Here is an 11,294-nt window from a genome sequence, read left to right as displayed (position 1 = left end):
ATGTTCTTCTGGTCAATTCCATTACTGTTTTAGGACAGTCATTAAGTGTATCTATAAATGTTAGCTCTTTGCGGTGTTTAGAAGAAATATGCAGCCAGTCTAGAACATCTTCTCTTTGATTGCATTTTCCATCTCAAGATCACTGTATATACAGTATATACAGTATCTGAAAGACCTTTGTATCTTGAGGAGGTAAGAAACGATGCCCAGAAACGGCCATTGAAATTCTACTTAGTATTGATCCAGAGCAGGGACGCGGGTGGCGCTGTGGGTTAAACCACAGAGCCTAGGACTTGCCGATCATAAGGTCAGCGGTTCGAATCCACGCAACAGGGTGAGCTCCCATTGCTTGGTCCCTGCTCCTGCCAACCTAGCAGTTTGAAAGCACATCAAAGTTCAAGTAGATAAAGAGGTACCACTCTGGCGGGAAGGTAAACAGTGTTTCTGTGCACTGTTCTGGTTCGCCAGAAGCGGCTTAGTCCTGCTGGCCACATGACCCAGAAGCTGTATGCTGGCTCCCTTGGCCAGTAAAGTGAGATGAGCACCACAATCCCAGAGTCGGTCACGACTGGACCTAATAGTCAGGGGTCCCTTTTCCTTTACGTTTATGGATCCAGAGCAGATTCCAATGTATAGTTAGCAGAGTAACAACTTTAACACATTGCAGGATTTATTTTTCTTTTTTAAAAAAAGACCAGATGCAATTGTATTTCATCCAGCAGAGCTTTACTGCTACTGAAGACAAATGAGCATAATAGTCACAAATCCAATGCAATAAGGATTGGCCCTGTCCATAAGAAATCCACTTGCAGCAGACTTGACCTAAACTTATAATAACTTAAAACTCAAGGGCATGCAGTGCCTGCACCTCTTTCTTGTTGTTGCTAAAAAGTGTGGCACTTATGGTAACAACTTCATGTCCAGAGGAGGGCAACCAAAATGGTCAAAGGCCTGGAAACGATGCCTTATGAGGAACGGCTAAGGGAGCTGGGCATGTTTAGCCTGGAGAAGAGGAGGTTAAGGGGTGATATGATAGCCATGTCCAAATATATAAAAGGATGTCACATAGAGGAGGGAGAAAGGTTGTTTTCTGCTGCTCCAGAGAAGCGGACACGGAGCAATGGATCCAAACTACAAGAAAGAAGATTCCACCTAAACATGAGGAAGAACTTCTTGACAGTAAGAGCTGTTTGACAGTGGAATTTGCTGCCAAGGAGTGTGGTGGAGTCTCCTTCTTTGGAGGTCTTTAAGCAGAGGCTTGACAACCATATGTCAGGAGTGCTCTGATGGTGTTTCCTGCTTGGCAGGGGGTTGGACTCGATGGCCCTTGTGGTCTCTTCCAACTCGATGATTCTATGATTCTATGATTCATGGTGAGTCCCATGTCTAGGAAAAAAGCACTGATTGGAAGGGTCATTAAGTCCAACCTCCTGCAATGCAGCCATTTCAACTGAAGCATCCAAGAGAGATGACAGAAAAACTCCAGCTCACCCATCTTGGCTCAGAAACTTCTCGTATTGCCATAGTGTTACCTGCCACCCCACGACCCTTGAACTCCCCATATATGACCCACTGCAAGCGCACCAACATATACATTAGAGGAAATTCACACAAAAATGATGTGTGTGTGTCTGTGTGTCCCCACCCGCCACAAATGAAGAATTCTCAAACTGAGATGGACATGTGGAGAAAGGAACGTGAGACTGCAAAAATGAAATGGACAGCTCCTCCCACTCGTAATCCCATACCAAGCAATAGAATAAGCAGGGAGAGCCAGCTGAGAAAGCACCAATTTATTGCAGATGTGCCCTGCACATTACAAAACAGCTGCCGGGAGACAGCTGGAACCACAAGGTCTTCCCACAAAGGCTTTGGTGTGAATGCACAAGGGCACTGAAATGTCTGGGGTGCATTTGGGAACCCCCTTGCCCCTCTAGTGAGCCCCAGGGGGGCAGAGTCCAGGCAGCAACGTTGGGTCCTCTGGAGCAGATTGATCTCAGAAGCGAGCTTTGCCCCTACATGCAACGCTTGCCTGTTTCCTGCCCCATCCCTCCAGCAATTTCCATGGCTTGGCAAAAAAGTGCATATGTGTGTGTGTGTCTGTATCTCTATGTACTTAAAAGATAACCATTTTGTCCTGGGAAGACGGCTTGCGAGATCTGATTTTATGTGCAGTAAGGGAAGGGGAACCGAGCTGACGGCTGCAGAAGCTTGTACAGGGTTAATTTGAAAGGGGGGGCAGGGCAGCTGAGTGGCCAGGGGCCGGGATGGACTGTCCGGCTACTTGACTGGCCTGTTCTTCCTAATGTTCCAGTAGTAAGTCCCCACCCAAGAAGGCTTACCAAAGGTCCACTTCTGCGTGAGCCTGGTCCTGGGGGGAGGCTGGGTCACCTGTATGTTCCACGAAGGGTATTGCTGCACAGTGTATGGTGGGTAGGTTCTGGGGGGCGGCCTAGTCAGCACCCACATATTCCATGTTGGCCGGGCCGGAGCCACGGTCCACGTTGGGGTCCAGCCGTAGGACCCCCAGGGCGGCTGGGTTTGCACGGGCTGCAGGGGGGGTTCGGTCTCGGCTGGCGGTTGCTGCCAAAGGGGAGGGGGGGTCGTCACGACAGGCTGGGTGTAAGCCCAGTTCTCAAACTGCTGGATTTCGTTGGGGGACGCTGGCCGCTGCCTGGTGGTTTTCTTCCAAGGATTGGCAAAGGTCTCAAGCGGCATCTGGATGTAGGGGCCCGTGGGCCACCACACCTGGGACGTTGAGCTCTGTGCTGGGGGCGGGGGCGGGGGTGGGGCTATCGTTGTAGGTTTCCCCACAAAGCCGCCCTGGAAGAAGTCCTCCTTGGTCGACCACTTTATCCAGTCGAGGAAGTGCTGTGTGGACGTGTAGATGCCTGGCTTCTGTGCCTTGGCACAGCCCGTCCCCCAGCTGGTGACTCCGATGACCCAGAAGCGCTCAGACCTCGTTTCCCGGCACATGAGGGGGCCTCCGCTGTCACCCTGCGGCAGGAGGAAAAGACGGGAGACGAGTGAAGAGGGTGCAGCTGCACTCAGGAGAACTGGGTTGCACATCCGCCGGCAGCAGCACCAAGGAGCTCTCATGACGACCACAAAGGATGGAGGCATCCCTCATCTTGCATGCAAGAGAGACGGGGTCACACAAAAAGCAGGGCTTCTGCAGAAGGGCAGAAAATATCGCGCCGGGGTTGTTTCACTCATGCCACAGCTCTATTTCAGCAGTGAGGTGAAATTCTGGGAAGGGCAGAGCAAAAGAGAGCCATACGACCCCTGGAAGCCACCTTACACGAAATCCGCCTGTTGCTCCAATTAGCTCAGAACTGTCTATGTTGATTGGCAGCACCTTTCCAGGGTCTGAGGTCTCATTCACTCTTCCTTTCTGCCCCGCTCTTTCAAGGTGCTCTTTCCATGTTTTAAAGCTCTGAATCTGAGGGTGGATCTACACTCATGGTTTCAAATGTTAAGGAAGGGTTAAGGAATGACTCTGAAAATGTATATGGACGCATGATGTTCTGCTTTTAACATTCATAATGTGTTATTAAGGCGTGGCACCAAAGGGCACAGCAGAGCAACCAGAAGCAGGAAGATTGCATTTTGATGAAAAAGACCAAGGTAAAAAAACCCACCACTTTAATTAACAAGTATGCCTTGTGGCATTTTAGAATGAAATATCTAATAACATTCTAATAACATTAAACAGGTCAGTGTAGATCCAGCCTAAGTGTCTTTTTTGCCCCATGAAAACCTGTTCTTTAGCACTCGATTGGAGCAAACATCAATTCGGGTTTTCCAAGGATTGTGTTTGCTTTCGCTGAGCTTTCAAGATCGGGGCTTTGGAGCAAAAACTAAACAAAAGGGGGTGATCAGACACAGAGCTTTAAAGCATAGACCTGTGCCTGGAAAGAGCCGAGGTAAGGTAATTGTGGATGAGTCCCCAGGCAGAGAAGCTGGCTGGAGATGCCCAAACCTGAGACCTTCTGCATGTAATGGAGATTCGGTGGACCAATGTTCTAACTTGGGATAAGGCAGCTTCCTGTGTTCCCAATGCCAAAAAGATGAATAATCTGGGAGCAAGAGGACTCTGTGGTGGGACAGGCAAACCTTGTAGCATGGGGGAATTCTGAGGGACAGCCAAGCACGTCTTCTGGAGCAGGCGAGAGAGAGCCCCGAATGAGATTTACCTGCCTTTCCCTCCTTGCTGAGAGCTGCAGTGTGGCGTAGTGGTCAGACTAGGACCTGGGAGAGACCAGGGTTCAAATCTCCACTCAGCCAGGAAGCCTACTGGGTGAGCTTAGGGGGCTGTCACTGCCTCTCAGCCCAACCTACCTCACAGGGTTGTCGTGGGGATTAAATGAGGGAGAGAACCATGTCTGACACCTGGATCTCCTTGGAGGGAAAGGCAGGAAGATAATAACATATTGAGAGCCACGGGGGCTGTCTGAATATGGGATGGAAGGGGGATTTCCCTGGGTGGGACAGAGTTAGGCCATTCCTCCAAGAGGAGGGGGCTTCCCTCATCCTGCCCCTCCCCTCCGCTTGCCCCCCCTCCCTGGAGAAGCAGCCTCTGGCTTTGCGCCACTGCGTACCTGGCAGCTGTCAATGCCTCCTTGCTCGTGCCCAGCACAGACGTTGTTGGGGTGGATGCGCTTATTGTACCAGCCGGTGCTGTTGCAGATGTGGGAAGGGATGAGGTTGACTTTGGCCTCTTGCAGGACGTCCGAGGTCACGCCTGGCTCTGCAAGCAGGAAGTCTCGCTTTAGCATCTCTCCTCGGGATGCAACCTGGCTTCCAAGTCAAAACAACTGATCCGGGAACTCTCTGAGCCAGCTCTCACCAACCTGGTGCCCTCCAGGTGGTTTTGGGCTATGATTCCCATTGGCCCCTCTTATCAGCTGGGAGGTCCTACAGTCTCTGGAGAAGCAATATCCGCTTCCCAGTCCTGCCATCATTGGCCATCTGGATGCACCCCTTGGTAGGTAGGAATATAGCCACCCACCGACCCCACCCGGTCCAGGAGCTGGGTGAATCACTTTTTTTTTTTTTTTTTTTTTAGTTTAGGGACTCCCAGTACATCCAAGAGGTGGCTGGTCTCTGGTTATGTACTCATAGGGTAGCAGATGTGGTGTCCTCCCACCAGGTGTTGCCAGGCAACGCTTCCCCTGGGAGACCCTCTTTGATGTACACCCCACCCCAGGACTCTCACTTGACACATCTGTCACTCCCCAGCCGCTGACATAGCAATGCGTCAGAGACATCACGTCCACGTCCATGTCAGGCAAGCAGGCCGGCTGGATGTAGTCGCTGCAGTTGAACGGCGCACTCATCTCCATCAAGGCGATGTCGTTGAGGTTTATCCGTTGGATATACTGTGGGTGTACGATCAGGTCCTTGATGGTGCGTGCCTGAGCATTGGGGCCAGGGTCAGAAAGCTGGTTGGCTCCCATCACCAGCTTCCACTGATCGAGAAACCTGTAGAAGAGAAAGATGGAAAACTGGCCCACCAAGGGGGAAGAAAGAGGTTTTCTTTGAACCGTGTGCCATTCATCTATGATTTTGGGGAGAGATTCAGGAACCCCATGAAAAGCGGTTAGACTGAATGGTATCGCAGGTGTCTCTGGGTTTCCAAGGATGGTATGAGAGAAGGGACTATTTTAAATTGTTGTTGGTGTTGTTTGATTGATTTGTTGTTGTTGTTGTTGTTTTGGCTGCTGCTGCTGTTATTCTCTTATTTATTAAGTTTCTATGCCACCCTTCACCGGAGGACGACAGGACAGTTTACAATATTAAAACACAAAAATATATAACAAGCGAAACAGTACCCGCCACAGTTTAAAAGGCCACAAATGGCTTAATTAGCCAGAGGCCTGAGAGAAGGGGAACGTTTTGTGAGGAGAATCAGAACTTACAGGGTTAAACAGTTCTGAGTGAGGTCTCACATTCTGAGGTGTGGCTATATACACATAGGGGAGTGTTTCTCTGTGTGTGTTCTCTTTCGGTTTTGACTGAGAGGCGAGAAGGATGCAAGCCAGCTCGCCGGGCTGATTAACGATGTTTTTCTATGCAATAAAGACTGTTGGAGATTAGGAAAGAAAGCCTGCATTTCAGTCTGATTTATTTCCCACACAAGGCAACAGTTTTCCTGCCGCTGCAAGGACTCTGCTAAGTAAGAGAGCCGAGGGGGCTCATGTTTTCTATCGGCAAGCACAGTGACGCAGCAGGAAGAGTACTGGACGCCATCTTATCTAACAAGTTTTTGCCTGGTGCCTAAAGATATGTGATGATGGCACCAGGCGAGCCTCCCTGGGGAGAGCATCCCACAAGTGGGGAGCCACCACAGAAAAGGCCCTGTTCTAGTGTTGCCACCCTCTAGGTAGCTGGGGAAATATTAATATAATATAATATATATGCTATATATTATCTCATTCAGTAGAGCATGACACTCGTAATCTCAGCATCGTGGTTTTGAGGATGAACAATTCCTGCATTGCAGGGGTTGGACTAGATGACCCTCGTGGTCCCTTCCAACTCTACAGTTCTGTGATTCTGTGATTTGAACAAGGACATTCCTGGCTGCCTGCAGCACTGTTCAGGGCATTTTATGGAGAGAGATAAGTACCATGAGTGTGGCACCCAAATAATAATGCCAGCGATAACAATGGCCTTTGCTTTTGCTGTTATTATTGTTATTAACTTCTGTACAAGCAGCGCATGTAGGTCAACTGTACTTTCAGGGTGGCTAGCAGAATAGATCATAAACAACCATTGCAATGCACCATACCCATGTGGAATTAATGATACAAAACAGTTCATAAAACCACAGGGTTCAGACTAGGCTTAGGTACCCCATAGACTTAAACTAGGTTAATGCTAATTTCACCTCCCCTGGGAACTGTAATGAGGTGACAAAATCTGTATCATGCCAGCACTTGCCACTCTGGTGCCATCCAAATGTTTTGGACTACAACTATCCTGAAACACCCATTAATTCCTGGCTGAGAAATGACAGAAATTTGGGGCTTTCTGGCACACACCTCACTGTACCAATTTTTAAATTCTAGAACTTTGTAGCTAGAAACCTGAGTTTCTTTTTTCCTCCTCCCTCCCAACCCCCTTTCCTTTTGTGCCATGCCTTTTAGATATGAAGAAGGGAGCCATCTTTCTGCTGCTTGTTGCCTCCCCAACCCCCTTTTTTGGCTTAAAGGATGAAATGAGCTATAATGATCTCTGGTAGGCAAGCAGCCTGATAAGCAACAATGTCTCTCTGACATTATGTAGGTTTAATTACAAGAAAAATACATCCACAGCACAGCTTCCCACCTGTTCGTATTCAGTCTGAATCACCGTCCCTCTCCCAACAGGAAGGATGCCTAAATCCTGCCTTCCTTCTCCTTCCCTTCCGTTGTTCTCTGAGCCCCTCCAGTCTCCTAGTACGGGGACTGCTGCTACTACCTCCTCCTCCTAACTCCCAGATGTCGCAGCCTCAGACTCTGCCTTATCTGCTGGCTGCCTGGCAACGCTCTGGCCTCCATCCAACTCTCCCTCTTCTTAAGAGCAAACAGCATCTTCCCTGGGAAGGAGGGGGGCTGGACTGCCCTTCCTGGACTCTGACAGCCAGCTCACATCTTCAGAGATAGCCCCTTGCTTGCTTAGCTCAATTTCTGAGGCTGACTCTTCCGCTGCGCTCTGGGGGGCCATGTTCCTGACATGAGCTCCACATCTTAGCCGGCATTACATCTGCCAGGCTGAATGATCTACAGGGCCAGCACATCTGGAAACTCTACAGCAAAGTCCCCCACCCCTTGCCACATGTAGCTCCCCCTGGTACCCTGCTCACCTTCTGTCTAAGAAGCAGTGTGCTGCAGTGAGGACCCAGCGAGAGCTGATGAGGGAGCCTCCGCAGGTGTGCCTGTAGCCCTGGTTGGATGGGACCTGGATGCTGACGAGCCAGGGCCACGTCCCAGGGAGAGCCTGTGTGCCTCCGATAATCCGAACTGAGCCACCATGGCTGGGCGCCAACGGACGTCTCCCGCAGACTCCACTGGAAAGGGACACAAAGCGTGGGCAGCCCACACATGCCATGTGTGACAGGTGAGAGGCACACAAGAGTTAGGAAAGCAGAATGGCCCTCCCTGAAAGGTCCTCCTTCTGCCACAGGAACCCGCCCAAGCCAAGCCTTCGCCAGAGGCTCTTTCCCAAACAACCCCACCTTGGGATGCGAGACAGGCAACTTTGTGGGAAAAGGACTCTCTGCGATGGCACCAGAGTTGTTGTTGACATTGGTCTGTCTCAAGAGACAATGGGTGCACCTCCAGGGGTGAAGTCAAACCGCTGCATTAGCAGGACCAAAGAAGAGGAGGAAGAGTTTGGATTTGATATCCTGCTTTATCACTGCCCTAAGGAGTCTCAAAGCAGCTCACATTCTCCTTTCCCTTCCTCCCCCACAACAAACACTCTGTGAGGTGAGTGAGGCTGAGAGACTTCAAAGAAGCGTGACTGGCCCAAGGTCACCCAGCAGCTGCAGGTGGAGGAGCGGGGAAGCGAACCTGGTTCACCAGATTACCAGTCCACCGCTCTTAACCACTACACCAAACTGACTCGAAGTGACCTCCTGGGGATCAAGCCTGGGCAATGTGTCTGGAGGTCCTGGGCTGCCCAGACGACAAGGCCCCTTTTTCGGCCTTGTTGATGTAGTCCAAAGGAGAGCAGATGTTTGGCACCAGTTGGGCTGCAGGAGTTGCTGGAAGGAGGCATACAATACGCCATCCAACCACCTTAGGGACTCCACTCCAGATTTGTGTAGTGTTTATTCCTGAGCCTTTTGGTTTAGGACCAGAGTTTTTCTTCTCCTCTATGGGTTCCCTTCCCAGGTGGATGTGCCCCACCTGCCCCTCACTTCCATCTCTTGGTTTCTTCTGCTCCATCTGCTGGAATCTGTCTTCACATGCAGGGGAAGCCCCTAACTCACCCAAGTTGTAAGAACGCGGCAACATAAGAAGGGCCTGCTGGATCAGGCCAATGGCCCTTCCAGACCAGCGTCCTGTTTTCATGGTGGCCGTGGGAAACCAGAAAGCAGGATTCAGTTATGGAACTCCCTCCCTAGATGTGTTTGCCTGGTGCCCTGCAGCCCATGTCTAATCACACCTACTCAGTAGTAAGTCCCATTGAGTTCAATGGGGCTTACTTCCAAGAAAGTGTGGTTAGGATTGCAGGCATGTTCTTGGTTGGAACACAGCTGAAAGTCACAGGGGTTGGTGGAACAACAAGAAGGATGTCAAAAAGGGGATTCACTTCATTTAAAGTGATCTAAATGTCTGACGCGGGTGGCGCTGGGGTTAAACCGATCAGACTTGCCGATCAGAAGGTCGGCGGTTCAAATCCCTGCGACGGGGTGAGCTCCCGTTGCTCAGTCACTGCTCCTGCCAACCTAGCAGTTCGAAAGCACACCAAAGTGCAAGTAGATCAATAGGTACCGCTCCAGCGGGAAGGTAAACGGCGTTTCCGTGCACTGCTCTGGTTCGCAAGAAGCGGCTTAGTCATGCTGGCCACATGACCCGGAAGCTGTACACCAGCTCCCTCGGCCAATAAAGCGAGATGAGCGCCGCAACCCCAGAGTCGTCCACGACTGGACCTAATGATCAGGGGTCCCTTTACCTTTACCTTAAATGTCTTACTTAGGGCTCATTCACACTTCCGTTTGCCCTGCTCCTTTCCTCCAGGGAAACCCATGGGGTAAATGGGAACTCATAAAAAAGACGATTGCTGATTGCTCTGAGCTAATCCACACTTCCGCTTCTGCCATGCTTAGAAAACATGGGGCTTAGAGGCTTTCCTCTTGTCCCACTGCTTTTTCCTAGGGAAAGGTGCTCTTGAGCACACAGTCGGAGGAGAGGGACATTGAGTACAATTGTTTAATTAAGTTGTTTAATTAAATTTCCATTAAAATGGAAAATAACTCTGTATGTGTGCTGCTAAATGCAGAGCGTGGAAACTTCCACTGCAGCTAAACAAAGGAGTTGCAGAGAACCCAACAGGTTGATAATTAACTTGGAATGTGTCTCTGCTACTCTGTCACAAGGTGTTTAACCTTTAGATCCCACGGAGTGTATGCAATTAGTATTCACTTGCAAACCTACATTTTGTGGGAGTTGGGTCCTTGTTCTCTCTCAAGCACCTTGGAAGAAAAGACGTGAGGAGGCGATTCTCTCTAGGAAAACACAACCTCCAGCTGTAATGGGGGCTGTGGGAGAGACAGGCTTTGTTTTCCGCTCTGGAAGAAGTAATTTTATATTTCCAAGGTGCTGTGCTTGGGCTGTGATATCATGCAACTATTGTAACTTACTTTGTTGTTTTTTTTGGCCGTTTTGGAACAAGTTCTGTTAGTAAAGCTTATGAACCGAATTTTTGGACTGGGCAATTTTTAGTCGAAGAAGAGTCAATTTTATTCATCCAATTACTTTCCTATGTGCAATACGAATAACTGCAATAAGAGTGATTCAGATTCCACCCTGGTTGCCATTTGTTCCAATCTATCACTAAAGAGCGGGTTTTCTGTGGGAAAGGAGTGGGGGGAGAGGAAGACTGCTTGGACCCCTACATTTTAGGCATGGGGAAAGTGGAAGTGTGGTTGAACCCTAAATTTAAGGAGGCCAGGAAAGACCACCCTGGGACAGAGGCAGGGGAGAGAGTGTCTGCAGCGGCTGCAATATGTGTGACCTGATACGAAAGCCAAAGGCAGGGCTTGGTGTCCACCACAACGGATGCCTGTCTGAGCAGGAGGGCTGGGCTGGGGCTCTCATCTCCCTCCCACCTTCCCACTGGATTCTGATGCCACTTACCTGCAAGGTTCACCTAGAGCATGTTCAGAGATGAATACGGAAAGGACCAAAAGAGGAAGAGGAAGCCACTTCATCCTACATTTCTCGACAGGTGGCAGCTTCCGCCACCTGTTCTCTTTGCTCATGTGACATCACAAACCATGCGCTTCTGGAGCCTCGGCCAATCAGCACAAGGCAAGTATGACATCACGTCGGAAGAGCCTGCCGTTCTCTTTCAGCGGAATGGAAGAGGGTCTCCCATGGAAGTTCTGTGAGGGGCCGGCCTGAGGCAGGGTTGGCCTGGCAATGCAGCAGAAAAATTCCTGGCTCTCCTCTTGCGGCATAGCCATTGTAACCCAAGAATATTGTCCTCAAGAAGGGTCAATCCCCACTGGCATCTCCAGATGTGGAGAGCTGCTGCCAGTCAGTGCAGACAATACTAAACTAGGTGGACCATTGGTCCAA

The 11,294-nt window shown here is 50.1% G+C and overlaps 1 protein-coding gene across 1 annotated transcript; it reads right to left on the bottom strand.

Annotated features, from left to right (window-relative positions):
• Positions 1–1,778: 1,778 nt before the first annotated feature.
• Positions 1,779–10,995, bottom strand: LOC309351880 (acrosin-like). The gene is made up of 5 exons (XM_081880025.1): positions 10,851–10,995; positions 7,850–8,053; positions 5,219–5,484; positions 4,602–4,750; positions 1,779–2,997 (listed from the first exon to the last, which is right to left on the bottom strand). Exons 1-5 carry the CDS (start codon positions 10,973–10,975, stop codon positions 2,281–2,283), a joined length of 1,461 nt encoding a protein of 486 aa, XP_081736151.1. The 5' UTR covers positions 10,976–10,995; the 3' UTR covers positions 1,779–2,280.
• Between the last annotated feature and the right edge of the window lie 299 nt (positions 10,996–11,294).

The sequence above is a fragment of the Podarcis erhardii genome, assembly GCF_964252035.2.
Source record: "Podarcis erhardii genome assembly, chromosome: 10".
Lineage (NCBI taxonomy): Eukaryota > Metazoa > Chordata > Lepidosauria > Squamata > Lacertidae > Podarcis > Podarcis erhardii.
The sequence above is the reverse complement of the archived record's forward strand: the minus strand, read 5'-3'. Positions and strand labels throughout refer to the sequence as shown.

Coding starts and splice junctions, on each gene's coding strand:
- LOC309351880 (XM_081880025.1), bottom strand. CDS start 10,975: ATGAGCAAAGAGAACAGGTGGCGGAAGCTGCCACCTGTCGAGAAATGT. Junction 8,054..10,850: donor GCTCTAGGTGAACCTTGCAG/GTAAGTGGCATC, acceptor GTCCCTTTCCAG/TGGAGTCTGCGGGAGACGTC. Junction 5,485..7,849: donor CACTGCTTCTTAGACAGAAG/GTGAGCAGGGTA, acceptor TCTCTTCTACAG/GTTTCTCGATCAGTGGAAGC.